This window comes from Peromyscus eremicus, chromosome 5 (assembly GCF_949786415.1).
Source record: "Peromyscus eremicus chromosome 5, PerEre_H2_v1, whole genome shotgun sequence".
NCBI classification, from domain to species: Eukaryota; Metazoa; Chordata; class Mammalia; order Rodentia; family Cricetidae; genus Peromyscus; species Peromyscus eremicus.
In genome coordinates, this window is record NC_081420.1 from 88891255 (window position 1) to 88907314 (window position 16060).

Sequence of the window (16060 nt, forward strand, 5' to 3'; positions counted from 1 at the left end):
TCATCTGTCTCTCCCCAGAGCAAACGCCTCCTGCTGGGTCCTCCTTGGGAGATGGACTCACGGAAGGAAACACACCACATGGAAAATCAGCATGACATTGCTATCAGCTGAGCTCACAGCAATCAGGGGTTTAGAGTCCTCTCACTCCAGACAAGCTGGAGAGAAGCTAGCTCAGCCTTGGGTTGGGACTGAGTAACTAGGAGCCAGAGGAGAGCCACTGCTCTCAAAGGAGTCCTGACTTGTTTGCACTTGTTATTGTCAACACACACACACACACACACACACACACACACACACACACGTCAAACTCCTCAAATCACACCAAAATTCATAAGTCTCGCATGAAAATTGTTCTTTTCCTATTTTTAAAATATTTAAAAAATTATTTTATGTGTTCATGGATATTTCGCATGCATGTATGTCTGTGGTATCACGTGTGTCTGGTGTCTGAGGAGGTCAGAAAAGGACATTAGATCCCCTGGAATTGATGTTACAGGTGGTTGTGAGCTACAATGTTGGTTCCAGGAATTGAACCCAGGTCTTCTACAAGAGCAGCCAAGGATTTTAACTGCTGAATATCTCTCCAGGCCCTTCTTTACTTTAAAAAATGAGTGTGAGCATGTGAATATGTACATCCTTGTGGGTGTGTGTTCGCATAGGCTGCAGGAAAACTTTGAAAACCTCATCTATCTCCTTTGAGACAAGGTCTGTCAGTGGTCTGGAGCTCACCAATTAGGATAGACTGGTCAGCAAGTCCTGGAAATCCTCCTGTCTCTGTGTCCTCAGAGCTGGTGTTATGAATGTATACTACCACATACTGCTTTTTAACATGGGTTCTGGTGATCAAATCCTGGTCCTAATGCTTTCAAGGTAAATGCTTTATCCACCGAGCTACCCTTTTAGGCCCCAAAACATTTTCTTAAAAGAGAATGTTGTAAGCTCCGTGTTGGACACCCAGCTGGCTAAACATATCCAGAATGGCAAGGTTTCTTAGTAATTCTCCAGAAATAAAACTGACATGGAAGTCTACATTCTGGCTGAAGGGACCTGACACATCCATGTGAATCTTAGGAGAGTAACTGGGCCTAGTAAGATTGAGATACTGCAAGTCAGGGAATCTGAACATGATGGGCAGTTCCTGGCCCTTTAAAGAGCCAGAGCTGGAGCTTGGCAGACTCAGCAGCTGAGTGCAGCGATCCTGCTCAGCTCCCATGCCCAAAGCATGGACATTTCTTTCCCACAGATTGTGCTCATGATGCCTGGCTCAGCACTGAACTCTGGAAACCCCCGCAGAAGTGACACTCGTCATTAATTGTCATTGATTTTCCAATTTCAGTTAAATTGAATTTCTCCTTTTTGGGGCTGTTTATGTATTGTGGATTGGAATGCTTAATTCAGCTCCTATAATGATATACTTATTGCCACTCAACAAGAGCCAGAGAAGTGTCGGGATCCTCCATGTGTCCCCCACATAAACTTTAAGAGTGTTGTATATGGTCCTTCGGTTTATAAGTGGACTCACAGGATGCTTTGTTTCAAAACAAAGAGCTGCTGAGGTGGCAAAATCACAGTATTTGGTTTGCCTCCTTGCAAAGAAATGCAAGGACCTTTGAGTGCTTAGGGCTACAGGAAGGCTGGTGCAGATATGTGATATGTGCGTGTGTGTGTATGAGTGTATGTGTGTGTGTGTGCATACATGGTGGGTGAACAATAAGAACCATACTGGGAAGCTATCAATCATCCTCAAAGAAAAAGGAAATATCTGGTCTGGAGAGATGGTTCAGCAGGTAAAGTGCTTGCTGGGCAAGCTTAGGACCTGAGTTCGAATCCCCAACACATGTAAAAGCCAGACATGGTATGGTATATTGTCTGTAATTCCAGCTCTGGGAAAGCAGGGACAGGCAGATTTCAGGGGCTGACTGGCCAGTCTAGCTGGCTGAAACTGTAAGCTCAGTTCGGAGAGAGACCCCATCTCTAAAACTAATAAACAGTAGAGGGAGACACCAACATCTGATGTTGACTTCTGACCTCTTCACACTTGTGCACACGTGTGCCTCCACACCTAACTACTCAACCCTTGTATATGTACACATATAAATGCAACACAGTAGTTATAGAAGTGAGGAGTGTTGGGAAGAAAACGGGAAATTAAGTAGAAGAAAGGAATTCAAAAACGTCTGCTTTCTGATTTGTTTTTAAACCAGAAACGATTAGATTTTCTAAGTGCCCTCCACAATTTAACACAAGTTTCTCTCCCTTCCAGCAATTTCCCACGCCTACCTTCCGCTTCCTAGCCCTCAGGGGTAAATTTTGGGGCCGTTTCAACTCAACTCCCCTTCTTCCTCTGTCAACGAACATGTAATTAGAACGGTCAGAGCGCTCACACTGCACTTGGCAGTGAAGACGCAAACATTCACAGACCACAGTCTTTGATTTCAAATTCATGATCTAGGTCAACAGAACTTTCTGGAAATGGCATTGTATTCTAGGTCGGCACTGCCTACTGCCTCAGCTTCTACTAGCCACGTGTGACTACTAAACCCCAGAAAGAGGTGAGTGTGACCCAGAAACTGCTTTTTACAGTCCCTGTTCAATTAATATAAAGTTTGAGTAACCATACTCCACCAGTGACTTCTTATTGAGTGATACGACTTTAGGCCAGTAGAAGAGGGACACTTTAATGAGACAGTCTGGGGCAACATGTGCCTTGGCATGGGATGGCGGGTGTGTGAACTTAGAGACCTGAGAATAAACCAGACTTGGGGTGTGTGTAGAGTCTCAGAGTTGGGTGTGTGTGAGCTGATCTAACCCAGACTTGCATGAGAAATGTGGAAAAGCAGAGACAATGGAGATGAGAAAACATCCTAAGCCCTGGATCGCTCCATTGGAAACACTGAAGGGAAAATGCACAAAGCTGAGCCCATTAAGGAAGGCTGGCGGTCACACAGTGCAGATGGCATCCAGGGTCAAGCCTGGATCATGGTGTCTGGAACAAGAGGCTGCATTATAGGATCAGTTCTCAGGCAGAGAAAGGGTGAGAGACAGATAGGAACTCACCGTCAACTTCTGTGTGATGTGTGTGACTTCATATGAGCTACCAGGTGGACCTGGAACTCAGGAGAGGACAGGGCCACATGGGGGTACATTAAAGCCAAAATATAAACAAGGGCTGTACACAGGCTCAGTTTAAATGGGTCAGCTGACACTGGCTTTATCTGACCATTACATCTCATGGACGAGTGGGGTGTGTATGTGGAAATTAGGCCAAGGCTTTCCAAATTTCTCATTTTCACAAGACCTTAAAATAGGAATGTTTCTGAAAGAAGTTTGAAGAGGATGGGTCACCAGGTGACTAGAAATAACCAGGGCCACCCAGCCCTGCAGAGTGTTTGGCTGGGTCACATCCCAGCCCATTTATCTTCAGAGATTTGGCCACCCAGCCGTGTGCAAACATCTCGTTTCTGCCTTTGCAGTCTCGAGTGCCCTTGACTCCCACGCATTTCCTTCAGTGGGAGCCGTGTTCTATTCTCACAAAGGAGAAAACAAAATCCTTTCAGCTCACCTCCCGGTCCAGCAGCGCAGGTGATACCACGGTGACAATGTCTCCTTTCTCAGGATCGATGTAGAACATGTTGGGAGATGGTTTGTCAGGCGTCTGCTGACGGATGTTGTACCGCAGGAGGGCATTGTCAGTGGCCGGGTCATCTGCATCAAATGCTGTCATCCGCATCACCGTGGTCCCTAAGGGGAGGGGTAGGACCAAAGGGTGGGAGATGGTTATCAAAGGGGCAGGATGGTCAGGACCTCTCCCCCACGCACAACGCAAGGGAATAACCTGCCAATCACCCTCTGAATTAAGAAGACAAATCGTTTGCCAAGCTCTGCTTTAGCGTTTCCTCCCAGCTCCATCACATTAAAGGACCCGAAATACAGAAAAGAAAGCGCTGCTGTTCGGTGGAGTGACAGCTTAATTTTTCCTTCTGCTGATGTGCGATTTATTTTTACAGGCTTTCATTCCATTTTGGCTGTGGCTCTGTGACAACAGCTTTCATTTTAAACCTCTTATGGGATGCCTGTCTGTGCCTGGGACAGGTGCTGGGGAAATAGAAGCACAAAGGGGGTCAGACATCACAGCATCCTGGAGCTCAGAGAGGCGGAGACATAAAGAGGCGGACATCATTAATAGGGCATGGAGAGGGCAAAGAGCAGCTTCATCTAGCCCAGGCTTAGAGAAGGTTCCTGATGTAGATACCCATGGAGTGAGGAGGTGTGAGCAAGGTGAAGGATAAGGACTTTCAAGAGAAAGCTACTCCACATAAAGAGAACACAAGGTAACTTTGCCCGAGCACCTATTAGGTAGTGGTCACCCTCTCTCAGTCACTTTAGATGCAGAGATGAGGGTGACCGGGTGCAGTCTTGCTAGGACAAGCAGGACACGTGGACACAGGATCTACTTCTATGAAGAAGCACAGACTGCTTGATAACACCTGGGGTTGGTAGTTCGACATCTTTTGTGAGGGTCTTGCTCACACACAGCCAACACGGAGAGAAACCAGGTTACTGACGTACAAGGACAACTGGGTGCAAGAAGTGAAAATAAGGCATTTGCCTTCTTGCCATCTATCCTCGAGAACACACATGTCAAGCCGTTTGTACAAGGAAGTCCATGAGCTTATCTGTTGTGGCAGGAAAAAAAATCAATCCAGCTGTCCAGCAACAGGGGAATCAATAAGAGGGTAGCATCATCTACATATCATGAAACACTTTGAAGTTGTTTGGGGCAAGTTATAGACCTGATGTAGTCTACCACGGACAACACTCCAGGTAACACCCCAAATAAAAGACATCAGGCTCTGCCACTTGTGTGACCTTGCTTGCCTCCCACAGCAGGCATGCATGGTTCCGGTACTATTTGCACCTATGAAGCACAGAAGGTTTGTAACAGTGAGCCTCATGCTGGTCGTGCTGGTTAAGTCTGAGGGCAGAGAGGAGACTGGGGTTGGGGTGGTCATGAGGGAACATTTTAGCCTAATCTGTCATGTTCTGGTTAGTCTCACAGGGTGGTTATAGTCTTTCTGCAGCTACAATTTAACTTTAAAAATATTGTAACTATGGACATTGATAGCAGCATGGTCTAAAATCCACTCAGAAAAATAAGGCTACTTATCCTGATGATTTTGTAAGTATCATGTGTTTGGCTCATGTGCTCAACTAGAACTCTTACCTAAAGTGATCTAGCTGGCAGGACTATTCCACCTTTCCAGTGGGAACAGTCACATATAAAAAATCCAGGGGCTTAAGGAAAACATGGAGTTTACTGAGCTAACCCAGTATCCCAGAATTCCTTTCTTCTAGCTTACATGCTCTTACTATCATCAAAGCTAGAACATTGATTTATTTTTCCACGCTTAATTAGAACCAGGGTTTTAACCATTAGGTGTGAGTGGTCAGGTGAAGAAGGGGAATTTAGTCACCCTAAAGGTTGGATGGAGGTAATTTTGAGTCATTTCACCCACCTTACCATTAGCTGTGTGTCACAAGGCACATCTACAACGTACCTTGTTTCTTTGCCTTTGAAATGTTGCAGAGAAAATACAGAGTCCAACACAAGAATAGCACATTCTTGGCAGAAGCAGACCCCTTCCTCTGCCCCAGATGTTGGAAGATAGTGTTAATGATGCATGCTATTTCCCTCTAAGCCATACTGTGAATGACATCAGAGTTTCCTACCCAGTGGTTCTATGTAGTTACTCTCAGTCCCCTGACCCGGGAAGGAGGGCCACCCCAGGCTCTCTGCAAAAGTCACGGATGGTTTTCAAGCCCCAGATCTCATCCAGGAAGATGTGAAGTCCTCATGGCTGAAGGCAGAGAAGGAACCTTGCCCTCATCAATTCTACACCAACATCTCAGGTTAAGTACACTTGACACAGTGTGTCTCCCTTGGCTAGTGCCTGCTGAATGCCTAATTGATTGAAACTGCTCACTAATCTGCATTTAATTGAAGTTATAGCTGAAGGAATAAAAGAAAGTAGAAAAACGAAGTCATCGTGGCCCGAGACTCACATATGCATCTGGATGATTAGAGGAAGTGGAGAAGACCCAGGGTGAAGCACCTTTGGGGTACACTGGGGAGCTCATTCTGAGTGTCTTCTTTGTTCTCATAGAGCTGATCCAGTGACAGAACCAGGGTTACCCTGAGATAGTCCCACAGGTACACAGAAAAGGTCTTCACTTTAATCAATTGTTGGGGAATAGGAAAAACTGGTCCGAAGCCCGCCTTTGTCTTTGCCCAGATGTGGACACACAGCTGGGTTTTCTTTTTAGTAAATTCCACTTCTGTGGAGACTGTGCAGTGTCCACTCCATGCAGCACAGAAGGACAGAAATGGTGTGGTTTGGGTGTGAAATGTGGCCCACAGGCCCATGTGTTCATACACTTGGTCCCCAGCTGGTGGCACTGTCTTGGGAGGTTGTAGAAACTTTGGGAGGTGGAGCCTTGTTGGAGGAAGGGGGGCACTGGTGATGGGCCTTGATGTTTTATACCTTGAACCTGCTTCCTATCCACTCTCTGCTCCCTGATCCACCCATATTTGAGGAGTTCGAGCTGCATGATCCCACCATAGAGCCATGTGCTGCCTTCTCCACCATGATGGACTGTTTTCCCTAAAACCGAGAGCCAACCAACCGTAACTGCTCACTCTTCCAGTTCTTCTTGTCAGGTATTTGGTTACAGCAGTGAGAAAAGTGACTAATATAATGACCTTGGGGCTAACACACACACACACACACACACACACACACACACACACACACGAAGCCCTATGAGTGTGTTTGAGTTCTGTGATGGTGCAATTCATCTTACAATTCTGCACACTGCCTTATCCACCAGTGCACAGGGTGTTGAATCGTGCACTTGCCTGCAATGGGCTTTGTTTTAATTCATCTGACCAGAACCACAATCTTGTGTATAGAGGAGAATGGCTGGCCTCTTGTCTAGCTTGCCTTTGTAGTTTTCATAACTACACACCTGTCACCAGCCGACCTCAGTGTTAGGGTTCACAGAAGTTTCCTAGTGAGATCTGAGCTTGCTTTACACAGCAGGGCTGCAATAGGGGATGGCTTGACCATGTGCATGATTATCAGGTGTTTGGAATGTTCTGCACTTGGCTGTGCTGGGGGAAGTCTTTTGCTCCACCCCTTGGCATTCCTTTAAAAGCCCTTTAGCAGAGACAGAAGGGGCTGGTAGGTTTTGACCTAGGCCCTCCAAGGCTATCCTGTGTTTCTGTATGTTTCTCTCTTCTATATTTCTATCTAAATCTCTTATCTCTCACTCCTCAAGAGTCCCTGGGGTAAATAAATGTGGGAGCTGCTCCCCCATACCACAGCTCTTGGTTTGATGTTCTTTTCTTCAGGAACTGAACCCAGTGGCCATAGACAACTCCAAGGTCAATAGTTGCACCTGTACAATGTCCACACTGTCTGTGAAGATACCTTGGCCTCAGCCCCATTCCAGCTCATGTGTCCTGAACTCCAAAGAGAAGAATCCCTTCCTCTCCAGCCTGACAGCCTCCTGCCATGCTTGTCTTACGCTGTGTGTGTTTCTGGATGGCAGGGAAAGGGTAATTACAAGATAAACACCCTTGGGTCCTCCACACAGCACTTCTCTGTCTTCTCCCATCATGATATTCCGAGTGTCAAAATAAGCAATAATCACCCTGTCACTCCCAGAGCCAGGCGACCCAGCAGTAGCCTTCTGGAGAAAAATGAAAGAATTACAGGTTGGTGGCTGAGAGTCTCAAGTTAGCCAGTCATTTTCTGTCAACTGCCAACCTGCCAGGCAGAGAACAATGGTGGCCATCCTGTCTTGGGCAGAGAGTCCCTTCCTTTCCACTGTAGCTCTCTGATGGAGGTGATGCAATGTCTGGTATCTGGTGTCTTGACTATGGAATGAGTACATCTGAAGCTCGTTTTCCTGCATCTGTTGAGTCTAACAGGCCTTTGCCAGCAACAGACTCCTCCCAGGTGGCCTTGGCATGGGGAGGCTCTAAAAGATGCCTCAGGATGCACTGCATGTAGTATTATTCTATTTTTGAAATTCTTTTTCTTTTATTCTTTTATTTATTATTTGGCAAATTCATACATGTGTACATCGACTCTATCTATGCCCAGGCTCCTCTTACTACCCCTGGACAACTCCATCCATTGTATTCTCTCCCTTTCCTTTTCATGTTGAATCCAGCAATGCCGCCTGTTGGCTCTTGACTGATCTTGGTGGGCTGATCTTGTGATGATCATTGTAACTGAAAGAGTTCACAAGTGTCACCCCCGTGCCATGTCCTGAAGACAGAATTTCACAGCACTCTGCCATTGCTGGCTCTTACATTCCTCCCCCACCTCTTCCACGATGCTCTCAGAGCCTTGCGGAAGAGAAGTTGGTAGAGATGTCCCATTTAGGGCTGAGAATGCAACAGTCATTAATTCTCAGCATATTCATGACATTTCTTGTCCTTTGCTTGGTCACCAAGTGCCAGGCTCTGTTTTAGAAAACCCTTGTTCCTATAAGTGAATTATACATCACAGGTGTTTAGGTCTGGGCGCTGTATTTCCAGCACTGTGGTGAGGGCATCTGCAGGCCTTACAGGGGGGTGTGCAATGTTAAGACATAGAACAGAGCCAGTAGATGTCGCTAAGTAAACTTCTTGTGTGTCACAGGAAAGCAGGCAAACATGTGCACATAACACACACACACACACACACACACACACACACACACACACACACACTTCACAGGATTTTCTCCACTTTCTCCATTCTATCATGAAGTGTTGGCTCCACAGATGCCCTGTCATCTGTTCACAACGTGGTATTTTGTAGGTGAATGGACCATTGTATTATCTAATAATTAACTCTCTTTTTTAATGACAGTTCAGTCTTCCTACATATATAACAAGTAAAAGTCTTCCTACACACATAACAGAAAAGACACAAGCTTTATTTATTTATTTATTTATTTGTTTGTTTGTTTTGTGTGTATCTGCACATACTTACAGATGTCTGAGGATACTATGGGTGCCATTCCTCAGGCACTACCCACTTTTTTTGGAGACAGGGTCCCTCACTGCCTGGACTCACAGACTGGGCTATGTTGAATGGTCAATCAGTATGGTGTGGGCAGCTGCAGACCTTACAGGGGTGTGTGAGTGCAAGGAGACCCGTATGTCTCTACCTCCCTAGCCCTGGGATTATAAGTATGTGCCTCTCTCCCATACCTGACTTTTTTTTTTAAACATAGATTCTGGGGCTCAAACTCAGGTCCTCAGGCTTGCAAAGCAAGCACTTGACTAACTGAGCCACGACCCAGCCCCAGTGTTAATTCTTTTGACAACCACACTTTAGAACTCAGTTTGGAGGGACACGTTGCTCAGGGAAATGTATGCCTTGTGGGATCAGACCCCTTGGACTCTAGCTATGCTTCTTTATGGCTAGACTTTTGAGGAATGTACACACATAGCATCCTTCCTCTGGTCTCAACATCCCTGAGAACTCAGGAGCCATTAAGTAAACTGTGTAAACCACTGAACGACAAACCCAACCTGCTGGATTCCAGAGGCGGCCCATATCCCAAGTAAGGAACTGTAAATGACATCTCAGGGAGTTGTAAATAGTGTCTTGTTTCCAGTTGACCTGCAACTGTCTCAGGACCACTTTATCTCCCTCCGATGGTGTGTACACCCTAAGCCACACCCCCTAACTGGGCTTCAGGTATGTCTGCTCGTTACCCCAATGTTCTCCTGGAAGGGGCGTTGGAAGAAGGAGGTCAGCTCTCTGTCCTGGGGTGAAGGGCAGAGGGAGGATTTCAAAGTGGCTGGAAAAAACAGGAGGAATGGGGGATGGAAGCTGAAGACCTCAGACCAGCCTGGGAGAAGCAGCTTTTCATGTCCATCCCCTCTGGCCCTTGATTATCCAGGGACGGTCATTCACCATTCCAGTCCCCTCCCCCCACAGTTTTCAGGTGGTGGTAGACAGGGGGAGTTTGGGTTAATGTGAGTTTTCATGAAGAGCTGTCAATGACTTCGGTTCATTTTTGACAGCAGTACTGCCCCGCTGACCTCAATGTGTAGCTCTCTGTGTCTAGGCACCAGGTCAGGGGTGATTAGGTTAAGCATCTGTGCAGCACCCCCTAGAGATACTCACATGATTATAATGCTCTCAAGACATCAGGAGTGGTGGGGACAGGGCCACGGTAAGCTAAGGGGTCATCTGTTTTCCATCTCATGGTACCCTCTGTACATTGACACACAGATCTGGGGGAAGTCAGAGTTCAAACTTTTCAGGCAAAGATGGGAATTGGGAGTTTAAAATAAGTTGCCGGTATGTTTCTGTGCTGGACACTTGTTCACATTTTAAAAACAAAACATAATTAAGTGGACTCAGGCAGGCCAAACAAGGCAAGTGTGGCAGACACTGGTCTGAACTTGAGTACTTTCTGTCTTTTGGCCGTGACTGAAGTCACCATGATTTGTCTCCCTGAAGCTGTGAACTGCACATCCTTAATGTGAGCTCGGAGGTAGGTTCTGTAACAGATGAACTTCTGTGGGAAGAGGACTGTTTTGCTTAAGTCGCTGTTTGAGTTCGCTGTTTTCTACAGCCACAGCTAATCTCTCACAGAGGCATGAAGGAAAGCCTGGGAAAACACACATCTTTATCTCTCTCCTCCTGCTTCTCTCTCTAGTGTACGAACACCTGTTGACATGCATGTCCACGGGCACACGCAGAGGCTGGAGAAGGGAGTCGGATGTCCCGCCCTGCGCTCTCTGCTTCGTTCCCTTAACACAGGGTGAGACTGGAGCCAGGCTGACAGCCGGCCAGTACTAGCAATCCTGTTTCTGCCCCATCAGTGCCCCGTAGGCATTCATGACTACATTCTGACTTTTTTCCACAGGTGCTGCAGATTTGAACTTAGGACCTCAGGTTTCATGGAAAGGTCTCTTCTCCACTGAGCCATCTGCCAGGCCCCATGTGTGTGTACATGTGTGGGCATGCGTGTAGAGTCTTCCTCTAGCATTCCCACTGAACCTGGAGCTCACTGATATGGGGAGACTAGCTGGCCAGTGAAGCCTGAGAGGCCCCTGTCTCCACTCTCCTCTCAATGTCAGGGTTACAGGCCACATGTCTTCATGCCCAGCTCTATGTGTGGAGGCTGGGGATCTCAACTCAGGTCTTAATGCTTACCTGACAATTACTGACTGGGTCATCTCCTATTTCCCCACTTTATCATATACATAATATTAACCAAGAAAGCAAATGTTGTTCCTTTAGACTGACTATGGCAAACACTAATTCAGGAAAGAAATGTGAAATATGCAGTTAGTTTCTCAGGTATGATCAAGTATTCAAATCAGACTCCTTTGAAATGCTGGGGGCCAGAGATAAGTAAGGCCCGTGTTAGGGAATGGCAGCTTCACTCGTGGCTCCAGGAGCTCACACCTTCTTACAGCCATACTCTTATGTTGTCCCTTCTCACAACGACTGTGGGGTGAGCCGCGGGGCCTTCTTTGACCAGCGGCACACAGGCAAACCTTACAGTTCTACACACAGAACTTATCTTCCCAAAACTCAGTCTCCTTTTGTAAGAGCTGGGCTGCCCTTGGCCATCCCTGGCTGACACCTTTGATAGACTATCAGACATTGAAGTCTGAGGTCATCTTGTACCATCGAGAATCCAGCTGAGATCAGCCTAGGGAGAGCAGTCTCGGGCGAGCAGAGGAGAAGAATCACCCAGCAGAGCCCTCCCCAACTCACAAATTATGCGCAGATACATGGCTGCTGTTTTAAGGTATGGAGTTTTGGTGTGGCAGTCGACAGCTGGTAGGGGCGTATAAATTAATGACTCAGTACACACAAGTTAGAAAACGATACATAATTCAACACAGACTTTAGTTTCAATGTGGGACTTTTCCATTTTAAATGGATAACTCAGCAGGTTTAAGAGGTAGACTAAAAATACAAATAAACAGGTGCAGAAAAGAAAAAAAAATGCTGGGAACAAACTGCAACATGCTTGCCAAATGTCAGCCTTTCACAGATGGGTTTTAGGGACTACCAATGATGCCACCACCAAAGCCAAGCCAAGTCAAGCCATGTGTTGGCACTGGCTGTTTTGGCTGCTAGGTAGAGCTGGACTTTCATTTCCAGAACAACATAGAATTAAACTCCTCCAACGTCTACCCTCTGGGTGTAGGTCTACGTTGAGTAAGCATCACCAACCAGGAGCACAAGCCTGCTCTTCAAAGTGAGCGCGCCTTCAATTTCGAGGCAGTTGCTAACTCAGTTTAATTGCAGCCCCTAAGTGTCTCTGGGGCGGCTGCGATTACCACGGACTTGATTTGAAATGCAATAGACTTCGCCTCTCCAATTTTCTCTCCTTCCCTGGAGCTAGTTGGTTTTTTAAGTACAAATTGGCAGTCAAATATGTAATAAGTTATGACAAGTTGCGCAATGCCTGTCTCCCATCTGCTTCCAAAGCTTGTTTATTTTGATGTGAATAAAGGAGTGGCGACAGACACACCTTAAGACGGTTTTAGTCTCTCAACAGTCTGTGCCTTGCTTATCTAGGGAGCCACTTTTTAATTAAGCTGGGGTGGGCCAGGCTTTAGGAAAAAAATTGTTTCTGAGCTACTAAGTAACAAACAACCCAAACTGAGATCCCTTCTGTTGGGAGTCACTTTGTTGCTGCTCATCTGGGAGTGTTCACAAGTGCATGTGTGTGCGCGCGCGCGCGTTTGTGTGTGTGTGTGTGTGTGTGTGTGTGTGTGTGCTGCATATGCATATGCAGACGCTTGGGCTCACAGGGAAGTCAGAGGGACAGAGCACAGGTATGGTTTCTCCCGTCCATCATCCATCTTTTGATTTTTTTGCAGGTGGGGAGGGGGCAGGGTTTCCCACTGACTTGGGGCTCACCGTTCAGGTAGACTGGCTGGCTTGCAAGCCCCAGGAGTCCTTCCAGCTCCGTCTCCCAGCACCAGGTTTAAAGCATGCACCACCATGCCTTGCTGTTTAAAACCTGAGCTCTGGAGATCAAACTCAGGCCTCGTGCTTGTGAGGCAGGCATTTTATCAACTCCGCTGCGCCCACAGCTCCTTCATCATTAAGGTGATATTTTTCTTAAACTTATTAAAATATTCTCTCTATATATATATTTGCCAGCTATCCTCTTTTTTTGATGAGGGTGCTGTACACTGAAATATCTGATCGTGTCTATAACACCCAAAAGAAGCAAGTGTAAGTAGAGATCCAATCCCTAATAGTCCACCCTAATAAAGGGAAATCTAAATATTAGAGCAGCATGAAGCAGACGCAGTTCTCAACTATGAAAATGCAGTCCCACAATACCACAAAAAAGATGCTGTGTGTGTGTGTGTGTGTGTGTGTGTGTGTGTGTGTGTGTGTGTGTTTTGGTCCTTTAACCAATTTAAAGGCTTTTACAAAGTGAGTCCAATTTTCCTTGGTTTAGTGTAATTTTACCACTGGGGGGCATTTGGCAATGTCTGCAGATGATTTGGGTTGTCACAGATGAGACATTGGCATCTAGTTGGCAGCGGCCGGGGGTGCCGTCCTCGTGGGAGCATAAGAGCCCTCAAGACAGCAAAATGATGCTCTCTGCTCAGCAGGGCATTAGTAAACCGAATGTGAGTGGGAGTCAAAAGAAAGTGAGAGAAGGAATGGGATGGTCTTAAGATCATCTCTCTTCTAACTTGAAGATACTTCTTAAACATTTATTTTTATTTATGTGTGTCTATGTGTGTGAGTGTATGCTATGTGTGTAGGGGTGACAGCATAAGCCAGAAGAGGGCGCCAGATCCTCTGAAGCTGGAGTTACAGGTGGTTGTGAGGCACTCAGCATCGTCGGTGCCGGGATCCAAATCCAGGTCTTCTACAAGAGCGGCAAGTTCTCTTAACCTCTGAGTCATCTAACTCTCCATCTTATAAATAGACCTTGAATTTCTTATTATATGTATTTATTTGTGTGCACGCATGTGTATGATTTGTGTGGATGAGCACGTGTACTGTAGTTTGCATGTGGAGGTCAGAGGGCAACGCTGTGGAGTCTCCTTCCACCTTCCTGCGGGTTCCAGGGATTGAGCTCAGGTGTGAGGCTTGGCCGACAGTTGCCTTACCCTCTGAGTCATCTCTCTGGCTTCTATTCCATCTTAAGGTAGCAATGAAGGGTGGGGGGGTGGGGGGTGGGGGGGAGGGACAGTAACTCATGAGTCTTGTCATTCATTGATTGACTATAAACAGTAAGCGGACAGCCCCCTTATTTATCAGCGTTGGTGCTCTTTAACACCAACTTCCTGAGGCTCAGAGTCACCCAACCAACCCAGACTGCAGAGGCTATGCACAGAGCCTGACTTCTCACTCAGGTTGAGCGCACTGTAGGTGGCGTCCTGGTCAAGCACAGGCTGGGGAAGCTTGCATGCAAGGTAGGGCTGGGTGTGGTTACCACAGTAACGAGATACCAAGGTATAGGATGTTGCAGTTCAGCCCATCTCGGACTCTGGTTAAGCGAGTAGAAAGTCAGGCACATTGCTCGGGGAGGGGCGACGTTGCCAATTTTGCAAACAGAGTCTTAGACTCGGTAAGTAAACACACAGCGGCTAGTGTGGCGCTGCTGCAAGCTGCCGTTTTATGGTTCAGAAGTTGGGGCTGTGATTGATGCAAGCTACGAAAGAATTTATAAAATAACAGTGAATTAGAAGAAGGCGCTTTTTGAGTCTAGGGAAATGGATCTTTTATGAAGAATAAAACTTGATGAAGTAGCTCCATCAGGACCACACAAATCTGAAATTAAACATGCTGAGATGGAATGGCGAGGGGGCGTGTTCTGGACCCTCTGGGCTTGCAGCCTGGAAAAGGGCAGCATCTTCTCCTTGGTCCTCCATGTCACATGGAGTCATTTCCACTCACCATGAATCTACACAGTGAATGTCACTTTGGAAAACTGCGTTCCTTTATCCAAGCCATCAGGATGCCATTCAGTGAATAACGTAGACACGTAGAACTTAATGCGCATTTGATTAATGTATTTGATTCATCTTTGTTCCCCACTGAATGGAACAGGGTCAGGCACACAGTAGGTGCTCAATATATGTTGAGTTAAGGGCAGAAGGAGAGCCCCATTAGTTTGTGGTACTCGCAGATCTCACTTTATTTACGATTTTAAATAACCTTCCCTGTCCCTGTGTGTGCATCTCTACCTCCTGAGACCTCTGCTAGATAAATGCTCATCTCTGGAAGCAGTATGGCAGGGGACAGACTGACCAGGACCTGCTCCCCACTGCAGAGGGCTGACAGGCACCGGATACAAGTTGATGGCTGCTGTTCCCGAGCTTTGAAACTGAGCACCTGAAACCAAGGCTCGTTCCTCTCTGGTCTCTAAATGTACCATGTGGCTGCTGCCCTCCTCAGTCTCTTGTTAGGCCTGACAGCCAGAGGGGGATCAAGGATCCCCCATCCATCCTCTGTGGAGTAGAGGTTGGTTTCTTATCATGTGCAATCACAGGGCACTTGCTGCATTTCCAGAGAACCTGAATTCAGTTCTGGCACCCATGCTGGGCGGCTTACAACTGCCTGTAACTCTGGTTCTAGGGGATCGGGATCCAAGCCCCTTCTTTTCTGGCTTCTATAGATACAGCCCCCCCCAAATTGAAAACAACAAATGTGGGAGGGATGTAGGTCAATAGGCTCCATGTTTGGTAACAATGAAGAAAACATGTCTTCGATGGAAGTAAGGATAGTGAGAGACGGATCCTGACTCTAAAAGCTGACTTTAGGCTGTATATAGAGAGGTAGGCACTGGTCAGTGCCATTGCATTCCCCACACTTTATATTTTCTACATTCTAAGTATCTCCAACATGTCAAATGGATGGTGTTGTTGCTAGGGCTATCTAACTCTGGGGTGAGCTGTCCCGCCCAGATGTATAGTGCAAGCATTCTGCTTGACTCAACTCTACCCTTTATGGATGCTTGCTTTGAGTCTGCCCTGCACTGGAGTGTGTAC

At 46.7% G+C, this 16060-nt stretch overlaps 1 protein-coding gene across 1 annotated transcript in view; it reads right to left on the reverse strand.

Annotated features, from left to right (window-relative positions):
* Positions 1-16060, reverse strand: part of Cdh13 (cadherin 13) — a 971677-nt gene that overhangs the window by 217714 nt on the left and 737903 nt on the right. Inside the window, exon 7 of the mRNA XM_059263937.1 lies at positions 3563-3741. Coding sequence (XP_059119920.1) covers positions 3563-3741 — 179 coding nt within the window. The remainder of the gene's footprint in view (positions 1-3562; positions 3742-16060) is intronic.